The sequence below is a fragment of the Melospiza melodia genome, chromosome 12, assembly GCF_035770615.1.
Source record: "Melospiza melodia melodia isolate bMelMel2 chromosome 12, bMelMel2.pri, whole genome shotgun sequence".
Lineage (NCBI taxonomy): Eukaryota > Metazoa > Chordata > Aves > Passeriformes > Passerellidae > Melospiza > Melospiza melodia.
Window position 1 is genome coordinate 20065811 of NC_086205.1, and position 18168 is coordinate 20083978.

At 60.6% G+C, this 18168-nt stretch overlaps 1 protein-coding gene across 3 annotated transcripts in view; it reads right to left on the reverse strand.

Moving 5' to 3' along the window:
* Positions 1-10710: 10710 nt before the first annotated feature.
* EPHB3 (EPH receptor B3) overlaps positions 10711-18168 on the reverse strand; it is a 29227-nt gene continuing 21769 nt past the window's right edge. For 2 of the 3 annotated variants that reach the window (XM_063167195.1, XM_063167196.1), the window contains exons 5-16: positions 17831-18166; positions 16923-17047; positions 16599-16767; positions 16399-16504; positions 15934-16031; positions 15645-15767; positions 15299-15546; positions 14852-15067; positions 14613-14762; positions 14326-14519; positions 14016-14171; positions 10711-13697 (exon numbers count right to left, since the gene is read on the reverse strand). In XM_063167195.1, coding sequence (XP_063023265.1) covers positions 13589-13697; positions 14016-14171; positions 14326-14519; positions 14613-14762; positions 14852-15067; positions 15299-15546; positions 15645-15767; positions 15934-16031; positions 16399-16504; positions 16599-16767; positions 16923-17047; positions 17831-18166 — 2030 coding nt within the window. In that variant the 3' untranslated portion in view covers positions 10711-13588. The remainder of the gene's footprint in view (positions 13698-14015; positions 14172-14325; positions 14520-14612; positions 14763-14851; positions 15068-15298; positions 15547-15644; positions 15768-15933; positions 16032-16398; positions 16505-16598; positions 16768-16922; positions 17048-17830; positions 18167-18168) is intronic. The other variant, XM_063167197.1, reaches the window with a different exon arrangement.

Consider the following 18168-nt stretch of genomic DNA (forward strand, 5'->3'; position numbering starts at 1 on the left):
CATCCTTCAAGAGACAGCAATAAATCAGGCCCTTACGGGGCCCTGGGGCAGCACACTGTCCCCTGCCTGCTCCCTGCCTGCTTTTGGGGGCTTTTGGGGTGTCAGAGCAACATCCTTCCCACCGAGCCCCAGGGCGCTTTGTTCCTGCCTGAGGGAGCTGCGATACAGCCAGGGCAGCGGGGCAGGTTCCGGGGATCAGCCCTCACCCCGAGTGGAAGAGATGGTGGGACACCCTTGAGGAGAGACCTCCTGGAGGGGGTGGCTGTGGTGGGGGAGATGCCCCAGGCTGGGGGCTGCCCATTCTTCTCTTTCTAGGGGCAGACAGAGCCCCCTGCCCTCTCTGGGAAGGCAAAGGGACCCTGATAGTTGGTGGACAAGAGTGAAAGGGGACGCACCGGCTGTCAGTGCTGTCAGTGATGTGGGATTTTAACGAGTATTTATGGCCTGTGTTTGTCACTGCTAACGAAGCCTTTGCTCTGTAACAGTATGAACTCTGAAGCAGAGGCTGGTCCTACCGCTGCAGAGCCCCAGTGTGGCCTGGGGACTGTTTCTTCATGCCGGGCCAGACCCACACATTTCCCCACCCTACTCCGGCTGCCCTCCCACTGCTGCTCCATCTTGGATGCTGAGGGGTCCCGGGCCACAGGGACCCCTCGGTGCCATCTCTCCCTGACCTGCAGATGAGTCCTTTTGTGCCCCATCCCTAAATGTATCCCCACAGCCAATGTGTTGGCACAACTCGCTTGCAGCACGTTCCTCCCGTGCTGCTTTGGCACAGCCCCGAGCTCCGCCGCTCCGTGTCCCCATCTCTGTCCCTGCCTGTTCCGGAGGGGGAAGCACAGCCCTGCACAGCTCTGACTTCTAAGGACCCGAGATAAAAGCAGAGCCTTTGTTCCAACTCCGGCCGGCGTGGGCTGGGGAGGGGGAACCACCAGAAAGAAACCAGCAGCTTAACACATTCACTTCGCCCCTAATTTGCCGGTTCTGCCACAAAATCCCATTACAAAGGGCTTAGCGCTGCGCCCAGGAAGAGGTCACCGCCGGGGGCCCCCGAGGAGATTTCGCAGTCACAAAAAGCACGAGAAAAGAGCAACCCCATGTCCCTCGGGCACTCCCCGGCACGGTGAGGGATGGGCACTGTGTCCCGGGGTCCCCTGGCCCTGCCCTTCTCTCCCACCCCGCACCTGGCAGCGGGGGAGAGCAGTTGCAGAGGTGCAGCTGGGTCAATTCACCTTTATGACTCCAAACCAAATAAAATGCGGATTGGCATTGATCCGCAGGTGTTGAGTAGGGCCATAAAACAGCGGTTCCAGCAAACGGGCACTGCTGCAGAATCAGCTGCACTGCTGGATCACCGGGGTCTGCTGCGGGATGTGGCTGGGGTCGGGATGGGGTGACCCCTCAGCTGGGTGTGCAGGGAGGATCTGGGAGCTGTGGGGAGCCCAGGGTTGCTCGCGGTGTCCCTGTGCCACGGGATCTGGCTGTGTTGGGCTGGACAGAGCTGCCTGCCATGCTGGAAGCTGTGGGGAGCCCAGAGTTGCTCGTGGTGTCCCTGTGCCATGGATCTGGCTGTGCTGGGCCGGACAGAGCTGCCCGCCAGCCCTGGGCACCCTGCTCAGCTGGGGTGGGGGGATTGGGGGGGACCCTGAGGGTAGGGAGTGTGCATGAGGGTGTGAAAAGGGCGGAGTGGGTACACATAGAGTGCAAAATGGGTACACACAGCTGGGGCTGGCAGCAGGTGGGGGGCAGGTGCGAGCTGTGCACGTTGAAAGCACACACCCTGTTCGTGGCAGCGCGACACCCCAGTGCAGGTGTGCACCGTCCCTCAGGGGACAAGGACAGGGCAGCTCCACAAGCACCGCACGGGGCAGCGGCACAAAAAACAGCTCGGCACCCCGGGATGGGGCAGAGCCCCCGGGATGGGGACAGTGCGGGCTGGGGCACAGCTGTGCGCTCCGCTCGGCTGCTGCAGGCTCGGGCACGCTGGCGGAGCAGCGAACAAGGCTGTCGGCCCTGAAAGGAGCGAGGCGAGCGCCCGGGCGGGATGGAAATGAGCCCCCGGGGGTCCGCACAGCACAAAGGCGCCCGCTGGGGTGGGCCGAGACCTTCCCAGCCCCTCGCCACAATGTTTGCAAATACCAAAGGCCACTTGTGGCGGGGCCGCCAGCGGGGAGGGGAGGGGGCCTCCAGCATCCCCCTCTCACTGGGGGTTCCTCCAGCGCCGCCGTGCCCCACGGATGCCCCACGGCACCCCAGATGGTGGGGCGAGGTGGCAGCGCCTGCCCGCTGCCTTTGTCGGTGTCTCGGGGCTGGAGCCAGGGCAGCGGGGAGGGCCGGGGAGGAATGTCCCCGCTCAATGCCCACCATGCTGGGGCTGACAGCCCTGAAATCGGGTTGTCACATCCCGTCTGGGCAGCCCTTCACCTCCATTTGTGGGGGCTTGTTCGGCTCCCGCCTCATTCAGCCAACACAAACAGCACTTAACCCTCTGGCTCCCGCCGGCTCCGGGCGGGGAGTGCCGGCCCCGAGCAGGGAATTGGCCGCCGGGATGTGCCGCTGCCACCCTGCTGCAGCATCGGAAGGGATGATGTGAGATGCCCCTTGGAGCCAGGCTCTTTAGAAGGGAAGTTTAGGGTCCCCAGCGCCCCTCACCCTCCGCTCAGAGCCCCCAGTCTGAGCCAGGACTTGCTGCCAGCCCCAGGACTGGGGGGCTCACCCAACCCCTCTGACACCCAACACCTTTCTGACACCCACCTCTGCCTCCCTTCAGCCCTGTGACCACCCTGAGACCCCTTCCCACCCCCCCGCAGGGACACCCACCCGCAGCAGCCCTGGCTGCCAATGGAAGCGGGAGCAGGAGCCTTTCCTTTGACACAATTAAGCAGCCCGGGGTCCCAGCGCCTCGGCTCGCCGCAGTGTGTTAAATTAATGTAGCAGAAAAAATCATTATGCGGGGACACAGATGGAAGTGACCAAGCAGAAAATGCGATGTGCAGCGGCAGAGGACCCCTCTTACCCGTGTAAACACCACGGGAGGAACAGGTTTCCCAGCTCCCAGGCGAGGAGGTGACCGCGTCCTGCCGAGAGGTTTCCGTCCCTCGCTGCCACGGGGCAAGTCCCGGGTGCAGCCGGACACGGGGGTCCCATGGGCAGGGGAGGGGGCAGCAGTGGGACCCCCCGGGCAGCAGCCCCCTAGCCGGGTCTGGGAGGGCTGGCCAGAGAGCCGGGCGGTGCGTGTGGCCGGGCCTGCGCTCACAATTACCATGTCATTATGTGCCGGCACAGCCGTGCCTAACGGAGCAGAAAAGCGGCCCCTGCTCAGCACCCGTGGGGAAAGGGCTGAGGGGGGAGCACCAGCTACACGTGTACTTGTCCCCAAACATGTACCCAGTGCATGTCCCCAGGGTGGGGGCTTATTCCCCAAGTGCCACCACCCAGGACACTCTCCTTGGGTGCGTGCCCCAGTCTCTCCTGCCTCCGTGGCCCCAATTTAAGGCATCAAAGGGACCTGCACTTACCCTGGGACCCTCTCAGCCCCCAAGGGAGTTGCCCTGGGGGGGGCTTCTGCTTCCCAGGGCAGTAAACCCAGGGTACACACGGTCCTGGGGTTCGCCCCAGCCAAGACTGAGGGCCACAGGGCCACTCCCAGACACCCTGCAGATCAGTAACCCCAAACAGTGGCAAAGGGTCCCTGCACCAGGACCACACACGTTCCCCAAGCAGGATGCAGAGGGAATGGAGGGGTCCTGTGCACATGGGAAACATAGGGTTGGATGTCACCAAGGCAAACTGTCCTCTTCCTCTCTCATGTGTCCTACCTGCTGCTTGGGCAGGAGTTGGAGCCTCCCAGTTTGAATCCACAGGTGTTTTAGTGGTCTCAGACTGCCCCTGGATGTGTGGGAGGCTCCCACCACCAGAACCCAGCTCCCCTCCTGGCTGACCTTATACCCTATGGCCTCCTCCAGCCTGGATCATCCCCAGCTGGCCAACCTGTGGCAAACAAGGACTAGTTTACTCAGATGCCCTTGCTTGCCAGGAGCCCCCAAGTGCCAGCACTCGGGTATTTCCTGTGCCACTTCCCCCTGGGCCTTGCCATAGTGGGACATGAGGATGGACACGGGGTCAGGGGGGTGGCTGGACGCTGGCGCAGGGTTATCGTGCTGGGGCGGTGGGGGATGATAACCAGAGCTCCCTCCTGTCAGCACTCTGCAGTGTGAGAGCAGGATGGGGACAGGGACAGTCCCCGAGCCCCTGTCCCCCACCCTGGGGACGCTGTGGGATGGCGGGTGCCTGCTCCCTGCTGCCTCCCTGTCTGGCTTTGTTCCCACTGGGCTGTGTTCCCACCCGCCCCATATCCATGTGGGCCCCTTCCCTCCCCGGGGGGCAGCTAATCCCCCCGAAACGGGCCAGGGATTGTTGACCGAGCTGCCGTATCCCTTGAGCAAGCAAGCCTGGGCCCCGCAGCTGCCGCCGGATTAGGAGTCACCCTTTGGCTGCCACAGCCCCGCGCCAAAGCCCTGCCCTGCCCCCCGTGTGCTCGGCCCCATCCATGGGGGGCAGGACGCCAAGGAGATGGGCACTGGGACACTCCTGCAGTCAGAACTGACAGGTTTAGTGTGGCTCTGCCAGCCCCCGAAATGCCTGACCCGCTGGGTCTGGCTTGTGTTGGCAGTGCCTGGGGATAGGGCCAGGAGCGTGCCAGCCTGCAGGAAGGAGCCCTGGCAGGCGCTGGTGGCCTGACACTGGCACTGGCATCGGTTGTGCCCCTTCCTGCTGCCACCAGCCGTGGCAGGGGCACAGCTGCTCACAGCAATGGCACAGGGCGAGCAGCAGCTCTCACGCTCCAGAATTGTGGGTCATTGGAATTACATTAATTAGCGTGTGCTAATGGTATCTAATTAACACCCAGCTGTGCTGATGCAGAGTTTGCTAAGCCAGACACCTGACCCCTGCCCTGCTGCCTCAGTTTACCCACCTGTAGCAGGGTGAGCCTGGCACCTGGTGCTCCACGAAGCCAAGAGGCATCAAACCAACAGGGAAATGTTGCAGGGAGAGGGGACCAGCTGCTGGTTTGCTATCAGGCCAGCCCTGCCAAGTGCCCCATCCGGGGCAGCCTCTGGCTATCTCGCTATCTCAAGAGCTCGCTCTGGGTCGGGGTGGATGTGTCCACACACCAAGAGGGTGTTGCTGGATGCCCAGGCCAGGGTGGCTGGGGGAGCCCAGGCATGTCTCAGGGGGTGAATAAATAGAGGTGGGAAGAGCAGAGTATCATGGTTCTGTCTGCTTCTGCTGCAGAGAGGAATGGTGGGGGCTGCCCTTTGTAGGGGAGTCAGGGACCCATGGGTGCTATTCATACCTGGAGAGATTAAAAGACATCTTTCGACTCCACTAACAAGGCCCCAGAGCCCTGCAGAAGCTTTCATCCTGGTTAAGTGCACAGAGCAGATAAAGGGTCCTCGAGAGTCCCCAAGGAGCTGGCTGAGATGCTTGCTGTCCTCAGTGTGCATTTTTGGTGGCAAGCAACCTGTCCCTCCCTCACAGGGACCCCCTGAGCTCTGCAGCAGCCGCAGCAGTGGTGCTGGGCACCCACTACCATGGGCTGTAAAGACAAAGAGCCCTTTACTCATGGTGTGCCCATCGGAGCCTCTCCCAGAGAGTCTCTGCCTCCAGGTGACACCAGCTCCAGGACGAGCCCTCCTCCCAAACAGCTGCTGTAATGGGTGCCATCCCCTGGCTTGACCCCCAGGTGCTGTGGGGGTATCTGGAGGCTGTGACTCCACGGCACACAGAGGGCTCCCCAATATCAGCATTTAGGAGCCAACCCCATCTGGGCAAGGGGTTGGAGCAGGGGGAAAGGGTACTTCAGAACCAGCAAACCCCGGCACAGGCTGTCCTGCCTTCAATGCAAGCAGTGAGTGTGAAGTTAAGAGATAAAGAGGGAATTAGGAGATAAAGTCTGCGTAATCCCAGTTGCTCTATGCAATTAAAATGAGCTTCACCCCGCTGTAATTGGATGGAAGCTGCCTGCCAGCGTCAGCGCGGGGCGAGCAGGCGCGGAGGATTCGGCGCAGCGAGCACGCAGACTTATCTCCCCGCCAGAAACACCGAGAGGGCAGCGGCACAGAGAGCAGCACTTAATGAGATGAAAATGGAAAGCCTGGCACAAAGGATTAGCTCCCGGCCCGGCTCTGCTGCTGAAATCCCAAGGTTCCCTGGAAAGGCTTTCCTTGCATCATGGATGCATTCCTGCCTGGGCCTGCTTTGCAGAGGAGCCATGTGCTCAGAGCAGGAAAATTTGGCTCCTCTTCCCCGCTTTGACCCCTCGGTTGGAACTGGGCTGTCCCGGCCTCCAGCTCCCCCTGCTCCACCCTATCCGTGCCCCGGTGCCCAGTCTCCCCCCGGAGGGTCCCTGCACAAGATGATCCCTAACAGCATTTACAGCTGCTGGTATTAAGCAGAAATAAAAAACCCCCAAGTGCAGATTAAAAGGACACTGATGGAATGCCAGGAGAAGAATTACAGCCCTAATAAACTGCTGCCTTCTGCTGGGGGTGGGTGACAAGGGGGTTTACGAGGCCATTTAAACTTCACTGTCAGAAAGGTGTATTAAAGCCATAAAGGTCTCGTTGCCTCTCCTGTCCCCTGGATGCTGGAGCATGGCTGTAGTCATAAATCCACCTGCTCGCAGCCTGGGGCGAGGGGCCCAAAGCCCCTCGTCCCTGGGAAAAGCCAGGAAGAGCAGTGAGGCCTCCTTGGCTGGGGTCTTGGGGGGTGACGTCAGTCCTGGCGCGAGATAAATGCCGGCCGCGGCCGCAGGGACGGGATTATCCCGGCATGGAGGCCTCGTCCATCACCCTCTGCCCCCCCGCCAGGGCGTGTGAACGGGAGCCCACAGCCCTGGTGCCGAGCACCCTGTCCCTGTCCCTGTCCCTGTCCCTGTCCGTGTCCCTGGGCCCAAGGGGAATGCGACAATGGCTGGGACCACAGCACGGCTGCCATCACACTGTCGGGGCAGCTCCTGCCTCATTCCAGCCCCCAGACGTGCTGTGCTATGGCTCCATGCCCTGGGTCCTTGGTCTCCTGAGCCCCAGAGCTGAGGGTGCTCTGGGATGGGCCCTCCCCACTCCTCTGCCCGGCTCTCCCCCGTCCCTCAGTCCTGCCTGTTTGTTTGCACAGCTCTGGTGACGCTGCCTCACACACCTCGGCACTCCTGCTCCTCTGCTCCTGCCCCAGGCTGGGCTCATCCTCCTGCTCTGCTTCCTGCAAGGCTGGGCTGTGGACAGAAACATCCAACACCTCCATGGAGCTTTTACCTCGCTCCTCTCTACCAGTGCCTCCTGTGGGGTCCTTCTGTGCCATTGTGGGATGGGGATGGGGTCAGGCACGGGGACGGGAACAGGGATTGGGATAGGGACAGGAATGGGGGTGGTGCTGAAAGGTGCTTTCCAGCAGAAGTCACCTGGCACAGCCTGAGTCATGCCCTGGGGATGGGTCATGGTTTCAGCTTCATCCTCCCGGGGTGCAGTCCTGCTTCCCGCCTGGGTGACAATGGGGACAGTGGGATGGGGGGAAACCACACCAGGGAGGTGGCAGTATCTGAGCCACCCTGTGAGGTGGTGACATGAGCCACCCTTCTTTCCAGGTACCTGTGTGGGGTTGGTGGGGTGTCAGGGATGTGCTGGGGATTAGTGGGGCTGGCTGTGGAGCACAAAGAGCAAGCAGGACTCAAGGCAGGGAGTTCAGGGTGGATGACAGTTGTCTCCCCCCGATATGCCCTGCTAGGAGCCACTCTCTCCCTCCACTGCCCCAGTTTGGAGGCCCTCGGTCCCTGCTGCTTCCCACGCAGGCTCATTAGCGAGTTCAGAGCGAGAAAACCCGTTAATGGCACAAAATGACTTCAGGCTGTGACATGGGGAGTGGGGATCCGAGCCCAAACCCTCACACACAGTGGGGCTGCTGCTTTTCCTCTTCCTTTGAACTTCCCCAGCCGCCCCGAGCTGTGGTTCCCCGAGCACGGACGGGGCAGCCGGGACCGTGGGGCACAGCAGGGGATGGCAGCCGAACCCCCCCGGCTCTGCAGCGAGCCCTCCCCAGGCTCAGCCCGTCTGCCCCGGCTCCAGAGCAGCGCCCGGATTCGGGCATCACTCCGGGGGTTTGGCTCTCACAACACGATGGGTCACGGCAGTTTTGGCTGTGCCGGGCTCCGGGGAAGGCACGGGCAGGGGGTGCCGGCCGGCTCGGTGCCGGTGCCGGTGCCGGTGCGGGAGCGGCCCGGGCCCCCCGTGACTCAGCCTGCCGTGGCCCAGGCAGAGGTGGGGTAGCGATACCGGAGCTAAAAAAAACCTGGCCGAGCGCCGGGGAGAGGAAATTTCTCATTAGCCAGAAATGTGCGGCTGAACCAGTCTGACACCCGGGGCGGCCCCCGGCCCCGGCGGCGATACCGGCCCCGGCTCCGGGGGATCAAAGCGGGACAGCGGCAGCGAGGGGGCTCGGCAGCAGCGGGGCTGGGCTTGCTGGGGGACCGGGGCACGGTGAAGGGTCTCCTGAGCTGGAAATGCCAGATTTAGGTGGCATGAAGGGCTGGGTGGGGAGTGGCATGGGTAATCTGCCACATGGGGAACAGGCGTCAATATCTGTGATGCTTCAGGACAGGGCAGGGGTGTTGGCCAGTGAAACCTGGGTAAGGCGAGCTAGCAGGGATGGGGGCATGTCTACATCTCACTTCCAGCCATGCAGCAGTCCTTTGCTCCCCTCATTCCCGAAGGAGCCGGCATTTCCATCCAGGGCAGCCCTTGGTGGGAGCAATGCAGCCCCTGGCACAGCCCCAGCCCCACCAGCAAGGCCACCGCTGCTTTCCATCAGATTTCTCCTGAAGATCCAGTCTTTCCCAGACCACACTGGGTCAAGGCATTGACCTGGTCTTGTTTAATAACCCAAAGCTGTTTTTTGCCTCCTGGTCCAGTGTTGGGTCAGATTCTGCTCCCCAAACACGGCAGACAGGCGTGGGGTGATTGATGTGGGTGCATTTGCTCGCTGGCTGTGCTGCCAAAGACGATGTCAGCTCCCAGGCATCTGCAAGAGAGCTGCCTCCTGCTCCCCAAGGCAGCCCCCCGGGCCTCAGATCCCCTTTTCCAGAACTGGCTGGCAGCTTCTGGGGCTCTTGTCCCCCTGTGGGGACACTCAGCCCTGATGAGGGCTCCAGCAGCAGTGGGCAGGGAGGACAGGCTGTGGTGGTGGCAGACAAGGACGGATGCTGCACCATGTGCAAGTCTTCTGCTAGCAACCAAAGGAGACTGGAAGGAAGGAATGGAAAGAAAATGATTAAAACAATTTGGTTTTTTTTTTTCATAATTAAAAAAAAAGCCCTGGGAAAAAGCCGTGTAGGGTCCTGGCACGTGAACAGAGTCTGTAAGTGGTCTTAAAAATTACCAATAAATAATCTTAACGGGAAACAGAAGGAGCAGAACTGGGGTGTTCGTGGGTGTTTCGTGGCTTCTTGTGAGCATGGGAAAATGTGCCGGGTCCTGTCCCTCGTGCTGTGGGGACAGCCCCCTCCCGGGTCATGTGTGTCCTTGGCTCCAGCCTGAGGCAATGACCCGCCTGGCCGGCGTCCGGCCATCCCGGGCTCTGCGGGCTCAGGATGCGGCCCCGGCACGGCTGGGCTCGGCCTCTCCCTTGGGCACAGGGTGCCAGTGGGACAAGGCATGGTGCGGAACGCCTGTGCCCTCCCTGCCCCGTGCCTCGCGCTGTCCTGCCGGGTCACAGCGGCCGTGCCGAGCCGTGCCGAGCCGTGCCGAGCCGTGATCCCTTCCAGCTGCGCCGGCCCCAGGCGGCTGACGGGGCTGCGGGATCCTCTCCCTGCCAAGTTGTTGAGGTGTCAGCCAAGAGTTAGCAGGGAAAACGCCAAGCAGCCGGCGAGCCGGCCAAGCCATCCTCCTCAGCCTTCCTCCTCCTCCTCCTCCTCTGCTGCGGAGAGCCTCCCACCCTCCCGCTGGAGCCGGAGCCGCGGGGCCACCCCGGCAGGGATCCCCTTAGCGTGCCCTGATCCCGGCTGTGCCCCGGGACCCTCCGCCGCCGCTCCCAGGGTGTTCCCCCATCCCGGCCCCTCCACCTGGGGCGTCTGTCCCCCTCCTCTGGGCCTGTCTGCAAAGGGACGATCCCCCCTCCCCGAACTTTCCAGCTCTCTGCAGAGCGGGAACAATCGCAGCCTTTGTCTTCCCTTAATCTCCTGGTTAGGAATTAAAAGGGGGGAAAAAACCCAGCAGCACAAAAGGCTCTTTTGCACGGGTTGGGAGGGGGGAAGCGCAGAGCCCAGGCAGGGTGCAGGCAGGGCTTGCCGTGTCCCCAGCCCAGCCTGGCCACCAGGGTCCCCAAGGGCCACCAGGGTCGCCAGGGCCACCCCACGCTGCTCCCATGGCCCCAGGATGTTCCCGCAGTGGCACCCGAGGGCTGGCGGCCCTGAGAGCATCATCTGGTCCACTCAGCCCCTCAAAACATCCTCACCCATTGGCTGTCCCAGGAGGAGGCAGGGAGCATCTTTTGGGAGGGAATTGGACTGGGTTTGCACCCCCGTGGGGTCAAGTGGCTCCTGCTCACTGCCACGGACCCACTTTTACACACATAGTGCCCAAACACACCCTCAGCTGCCCAGCACAGGGCGCCCTGCCACCCAGAGCCCCCCAAGAACCACGCAGGCACCACAGACCTCCATAAAATTCCTTAAATAATTTAATTGAAAAAAAGTCTTTCCGTTAAAAAATATTTTTACAAACGCACGCTCGCATTGATTTCCCTGGCTGCTGTTTTTTTCGCTGTTGCTTTTCTTTCACCATGGAACACAGCTTTCCCCCAGATCTGTGTGGAAAGGGAGGAGGCAGGTACAGGATGTGGGGAGCTGCTGGGTGCACCCCTGTGGCTGGGGCGAGACCCGGGGCTGGCTGCAGGGATGGTGTGTCCTGCCCCAAGGGAGCAGGGTGTGCATAGAGAAGGGTGGGAGAAGGGGTTTCTTGTTTAAAATGAGAACAACCCCTCCTCAAAGCAAAGCCAGGCCAGGATGGGGGACTGAGATGGGGATGTTTGAGATGCACCAGGGCTGGTGGGACCCCAAACTTTGCAGCAGCAGGGGCTGGGGGGCAAGGGAGGCAGGGGCAGCCCCTGTGCCCCATTGTGCTTCTGCATGGGGGGCTGTGGGTGGTTAGCAAGCCCCAAACAGGCTCTCATATCCCTTCAGCCACTTGCTCTTAGAAGCCTCTCAATGCCAGGTTTCCTCTGATCTGGGAGAGGGGTGAGGTCTGCCCAGTGCTGCTGTTTGGGGTCCCACCACGGTGGGGCTGGGGAGCTGCCAGGGTAGGGAGCAAGCCAGGATGGGAAACCCCAGCAGAATGGGGCTGTGGTGTCCCTGTCAGCCAACATCCCAGATACATCCCACAGAGGAGATGGCGGGATGTGGGGAGACCATTCCTGCTGCCACCTGCCTTCCTGGACTTGTTTACCCTGTGGAGGAGGACAGGGTTAATGAGAAACCCAAGGGCAGGCCTGTTCCAAGGGAAGGGAAAAAACAGCAGCTGCTGTGTCAGCCCAGGGAGGGGGGGATCAGGGCCAAACACTGGGGAGCACAGGGGTGCACCCCCTCATTTTGGGGAGACAACACTCGCCCCTATGGAATGCCAGCAAAGCACCCCAAAAGCCAGTTAACAAGGTAGTGCAGCCAAGGGGGACCTGAGAAACCCAGGATGAGGAACTGGGATTCCACTTGGCCACTGTGGACAAATCTCCCCTAGACTGAGGGCATGGCCCCCAGATTGCTCTCCCAGGGGGGCACCTTGCCACCTGCATCTGGTCTGTTCACCCTGCTGAGCTCCCCCTGCTCAAGAGCCATTTTATAGACGAGGAGTGAGGCCATAATCCAGGGGTGCCAGGGGCTGCTGCAACCCTCCTGCGGAGGGCAGGCTGCCCAGAGGGAGGCAGGGGAGGAGCAGTGCCCTATGGAGAAGCCCCGGAGCTGTGGGGACCCTCTGGCATTGGATAAGCAGCGGGCATTGCTGTTCCCTGCTTGGCTTTCACGCTCCCTGTCTGCTTCCCACAGTTCCAGCTTGACTTGAGGAGGGTAGAGGGGAAAAATGCTGAGTATTCCTAGTACATTAGAGTTTCCTGACTGGCTCTGACCTGGGTCTCAGAGCCTCCACCCTGTGTGCCTCACGGGGAGCATGCTGTGTCTCCCAGCACCACAGGGTTGGTACAGGATCACTGCCTGGTCCCTGTCGGACAACCTGAAAACATGACAGCAAGAGAAGGGGAGAGCAGAAAGGGGCACGCAGCCAGCTTGGGGTCGGCCAGGAGGAGGAGAAGGATGACCCTGGTGGGCAGCGAAGCTGCAGGCAGCCGGGCCCATCCAATGAGAGCGCGATCGAGCAAAGGAAACTTGGGTAAAATTCTTATTGCCTTTATTCTGCCCATTGCCTCCCACAGTCCTGCGGCCAGCACACACCCACGCACGCATGCACACACTCACGCACACTCAGGCACGCTGGGAGTCTCTCCCTCGGCTCGGAGGAACCGGGCTGCAGTGAATCCTCAGGGAAAGGTGAGTGAGTCTTTTGGCAGCAATCACAGCGTGTGTCAGGAGCGGGCGGCGCCTGCTCCTTCTGCATAAAAGAGGAGGCTGGGGGAGGCGCGGCCCCCGGCGCAGCCCCCGCCCCAGCCCCGCTCTCCGGCCCTCGGGGGAGCGGCTGCCGTCCGTCGGTCCGGGGGCGGAGGGTCCCTGTGCAAACGTGCTGATGGCCTCGCTCTGCAGTCCAGAGCCGGCCAGGAGAACCAAGAGGGTAAGAGATGAGGAGCCGGGCACCTGGTCCCCCTCCCTCCCGTTTCTGCTCCCTCTTATCTTTTTTTAATATATCTCTTTTTTTTTCTTTTTTCTTTTTTTTTTTTTTTTTTTTTTTTTTTTTTTGCCTAACTCCCTGCATAGTAAATCGGGTTCGGGTTCTGGCGTGCAAAGCCAAGAAAGGGAGCAAAGCCTTCCCTTCGGACACGTTCCAGTGCAGACCCTTGGGCGGAGGGCTTGCCAGGGCTGGAGAAGAGGAGTGATTGTCTGGGGCTGGTGGCCCCAGCCCTGTCGCTGGCTCGGCCTCCCCCGGTTGCTTCCACATGGGGAACCGAGTTAGGGAAAGCTTCGGACATGTCTGACGGACTCGGCGGACGGGTCAACAGTCTGTGGCCTCGGGGAGGTGAGGGAAGTGAGGATTTGGGGGAAAACAGGGTGAAAAGAAATCCAAGAAGCAGAACAACTCTTCAAACCGATGAGCACCAAGACAGGGTGGGAAGTGGGATGTGCCATCTCTGTCCCATAATCCATCTTCAATATGAAGATGTGTCGCTGCCTCGCCATTCCAGAACAAGGGACGAAAAGCTGGGCTCCCTCAGCATGAGTGCCTTCGATCCAGGGAAGGGCGTCCCGTCCCATCCCGTCCCAGGCGACCGTCCGAGGCAGAGGAGCGCCGTGTGGAGGGGAAAACAGGAAGCTGGGCTGCACCGCAAACTGAACCTTTATGGCAGGTTCCCTTGGTCCGTTCCAATGCAGAGTCCCCTGTGGTCAAACCTGCACTGGGAGCGTCTGGTTCATCTGCAGCCTCATGTCCTGAATGCTGCTCAGGATCTTCTTCTGGTGCCCTGCTAGCGTCACCCCTATCCTCAGCAGGTCCCTGCAAGGAAAAGGTGACGACTCAGCCCCCAGCCACCAGCAACATCAACATGTGGCCCTGCCCCACTAGGGCAATGGCTCTATCCATCATTACAGCCCTCTGCCAAGCTCCAGTGCTCCCTCTAACACCAGAGGGGACCGGATGCTGAATCCTAAACCTGAACTCCCTTGGGATTGGATGCTGAATCCCAGTCCTTAATTCAGCCCACATGCACCCAGGTGGGAGGAGGTGGCTGTCAGACTGTCAAATAGGCAAGGGAGAGTGTGCAGCAGCCCCAGTCCCAGTTTGCTCCCTCCTCCCCTCCAAGCAGGGACGTACTCTGCAGTCATCTGTGCCACCAGGTCGAAGGAGGCAAACCCAGCATTGACGAAGTTCTCCTTGTACCGTCCCATTTTGATGGCATCCAGCCAGTCTCCCACGGTGGTGAAGGTGGTGTAATCTGGGACAGTGCGGTCCAAGAGCGGCTGCGAGATGCTAAAGGGCAAGAGAGCCACAGGTCACAAGGAGCAGGGCACAGAGAGGTGTAACTGGAAGCAAGGGATCCCCATTCTTATCCCCTCCCTCCCAATCACTCCAGTGTTCCCTGGAGTTGGGGTAAGTGCTGGCTGGAAACAAGGATGTCACTGACCCAGACTGGACACTGGCGATGACCTTCAGGCTGGCAGCATTGCGGATGAGCTTGTCCAGCGTGTTGACAATCTGTGCAAATTTGGGCCTCAGGTTGCGGTCCCGCACCCAGCAGTCCAGCATCAGCTGGTGCAGTGCAGTGGGGCAGTCCATGGGGGGTGGCAGGCGGTAGTCCTGCTCCACAGCATTGATCACCTGCAGAAAGATAGGCAGAGGCAGGTTGTGAGCCACCTGGCTCCCACAGGCAGCCTACAGCTCCCGGTTCCCTCCTCCCCAGAGAGCACTCACATCCTGGTTGGACATGTCCCAGTAAGGTCGCTCCCCGTAGGACATCACTTCCCACATGACAATGCCGTAGCTCCACACGTCGCTGGCTGAAGTGAATTTGCGGTAGGCGATGGCCTCAGGAGCTGTCCATCTGATCGGGATCTTGCCTCCCTGCACGGATACACAGCTCCATGATTAGTGCATCCCTGAGGTGTCTCCCCCCACCCCCAGATCCCAGATCCCTTGTGAGTGTCCCGTACCAGGGAGCTGGTGTAGGTGGGGTCAGCTGGGTCATCCTCCAGGAAGCGGGAGAGCCCGAAGTCAGATACTTTGCAGACCAAGTTGCTATTGACCAGGATGTTGCGGGCAGCCAGATCCCGATGCACATAGTTCATCTCCGAAAGGTACTTCATGCCAGCGGCAATGCCTCGCATCATTCCCACCAGCTGGATGACTGTGAACTGCCCATCATTCAGCTGCCGGAGGAGAGATCAGAGGGGTTTGCAACACCCTGAACAGATTGAGGAAGGATCCCAGTGCGCTACCACCATCACCTTCCTCCTCTCTAGAGCCACCCCCTTCTCTCACTCACAGCTTAACCCTGGGACACCAGCATGACAATGCAGAGAGATGGAGAAGGGCTCAGAGCTGCTGCCCCCCCAGGCACTGCACCCCCCAGCCCAGGGCAGGAGGGGATGGATGCTCACCCGGAGGAAGGAGTCAAGCGCACAGTTCTCCATGAATTCCGTGATGATCATGACGGGGCGGCTCTTGGTCACCACGCCCTCCAGGTGGATGATGTTGGGGTGGTCGAACTGGCCCATGATGCTGGCCTCACTCAGGAAGTCCCGCCGCTGCCGCTCCGTGTAGCCCACCTTCAGGGTCTTGATGGCCACGAAGATCTCGCGGCGGCCAGGCAGCTTCAGGCGCCCACGGCACACCTCACCAAACTCCCCTGTAGTGGGAAGGAGAGAGGGGAGCAGTACAGTGAGCCACAGGACAGGGTGAGAGGCAGCAGTGTCAGCACCTGCTGTGCCCAGCCCCAGGACTTGCCTGCTCCAATGACCTCCTCAATTTTCACACAGGAGATGTCAATCTCTTTGGCGAATTCCCGGACAGCTTCGTTTGGGTCCTCATAAGTGAAAGGGTCAATGTACACCTTCATACCAGGGGTAACTGCAAGGACAGAAGCCATCACCAGGAGGGACACAGCAAGGGTGACAGATGTCAAGCCACTTGGCTGGCTGTCAGCCCACCCCTTGTTAGAAAAGGCTGTCCCTTTGCATGGGACAGGAATTGGGAGAGGGCAGTCAGAGTCCATTTGCTGGGCTCTCACACTCACCATATTGCTGCAGCTTCTCTGTGTACTCAGGGTCGGTGTTGTTGCGCTGCTTCCTGCCCAAAGGAGACGAGAGGAGGTGTTCAGTAACCATCCCTTTCCTGATGGGGCAAAGACATTCACTGCCAACTTCCAAATCCCAGCACAGACAGCCTCTGCCAGAGAGCCTTCCCTCTGGCAACCTGTGCACAGAGCCATCCCTCCACCTGAGGTGCGATGGGAGGAGATGGCCTAGTTGTGCTGAGTGCATGGCAGGAGCCTGGGCAGAGCCCAGCTCCTGCTGGGGAAGCAGAGGCACAATCCTCCCACAGGACCCCCGCTCTGGGACCTATGTGTGGCTGGTGCAGTCCTTCACTCTGTGACTGGAGCTGCCAGAGCTCTGCCCACAGGTGAAGGGGAAAGCTCTGTGGCACACATGAGCAACCCCCAAACCCAGATTTGAAGCCCTCCTCCCTGGAAAGCCAGTACCTGAAGCAGACGATGGCAATCACCACCACCACGATGACGAACACCAGCCCAGCAGTGGCCGAACCCACGATCAGAGGCAGCTCCTGGAAAGTCTTGCTGGTGGAACCTGATGGAGGGACAGGCAGGAATCGAGGTCAGGCTGGGAAAGGAGCAGGCACAGGAGGGCTGGGCGATGGAGGCAGGCCAGTGCTGGTACCTACCGCCCTCAGCAGTGGTCTGGAACTCCGTGGGGAGGCTGTAGCGGCCGTACCCCGCCACGGTGCGCGCCCGCACCTGCACCATGTACCGAGCGTTGGCCTTCAGCCCGTCCAGCCGCACCGAGTTCTTCTGGCTGGTGACTGTGTTGGCGATGCCATCACTCTGGCCTTGCTGTAGGGGAGACGTGGGTGTCACCTTTGTGAAGCCACCCTCCATTTGTTGGCTCCCACATCCCCCAGGAGCCAGGTTTAGAGGAACCCCCTATGCCATGGTGCTGATGGCCAACTAGAAGGGCTGGAGGAGGGAAAAGGCTGTTCCTGCTTTACCTTCTCCGAGTACTTGATCTCATAGTCCAGAATGATGCCGTTGGGTCTCTCTGGGGGAGTCCATGACAGCGTCATGCTGTTCCCAGTGCTGCTGTGCAGGTGCATTGTTGGTACGGCAGATGGGGCTAGGAAGGAGGGCAGGGAAGGAATGAGCCACCTGCACCAGGTTTCCACCTCCACCATCCCACACAGTGTAGGGAATGCTCTGCCTGTGACCTGCTTGGATAATCTTGGTGGAAAGGCATGGAAAAGCTCTGAGACTCATGGCCTCCCCCAAGTCTCCATAAGGAGGTGTGATCTCAACACCAAGGGGAGCCCCAGAAATAGCACTGAAGTCATGCTTCACCCCATGCCTAGCTGCAGACTGGTCTGGGGAAGGGCCCTGCCAACCCAAACTGGGGCTCCCTCCCCTCCTCCATTTGCCAGGAGCTCTGTGCTCCACCCCAGCAGCAAGACCCGTGAAATCAGATCAGTGCGCAGTGGCTGGAGATTACCAGCACGCTGGAGCGGGGCCAGAGCGGCAGGAAGGAGGGAATGGCAGAGCACTTGGCTGCCTGCAAAGGCTTGGGCTGGTGCTGAGCCTTCCCAGGCACACAGGAGAGAAATCTCATTTCCTTCCTCCTCCCCTCACAGCAGGCACAGCATCTCTGGGGTAGGTCTAGAAGATCCAGAGCTCTCTGGAGCATCTGCCAGCCCTAGTCTTCTCCACTTGCATGCATTTTGATCTCATCTCCTCTAGGGACATGCTTTAAACAGAGAAGAGAGTTTACCCAGGGGATTAGATGCAGGCCCAGAGAGCCAGTTAGGCAGCACCACAAAGGACTGCAGCCTCCCAGGCTGTCATAAAGAAATCTCCACTCTGCTCTGTGGAGAAGATGCAGCCCCTGCTCCCTGGTGGCTCCACTGACCTGCCTGGTTGGTGGTGATGTTGACAGAGGCAAAATGGGGAGGGTAGGGACTCTTGTTGGAGATGCCGTTCACGGCCTGGATCTCGAAGGTGTACTGGGTGTGGGCCATCAGGTTGCTGATGTAGATGCGTCGCTCGGTGAGGCCGAGCTGGCGCGGCACGAACTCCACGTTGTCGTCGCAGCGGGTGCACAGGCGCCGCTCCACGCTGCATTTCTTGCAGATGACGTTGTAGAGCAGGTCATCCCTCCCGCCCGTGTCCTGCGGCTCGCTCCACTCCAGCACCAGCGACGTCTCGTTCACGTTGGAGATGACATTGCGGGGGGCTGAGGGGACACCT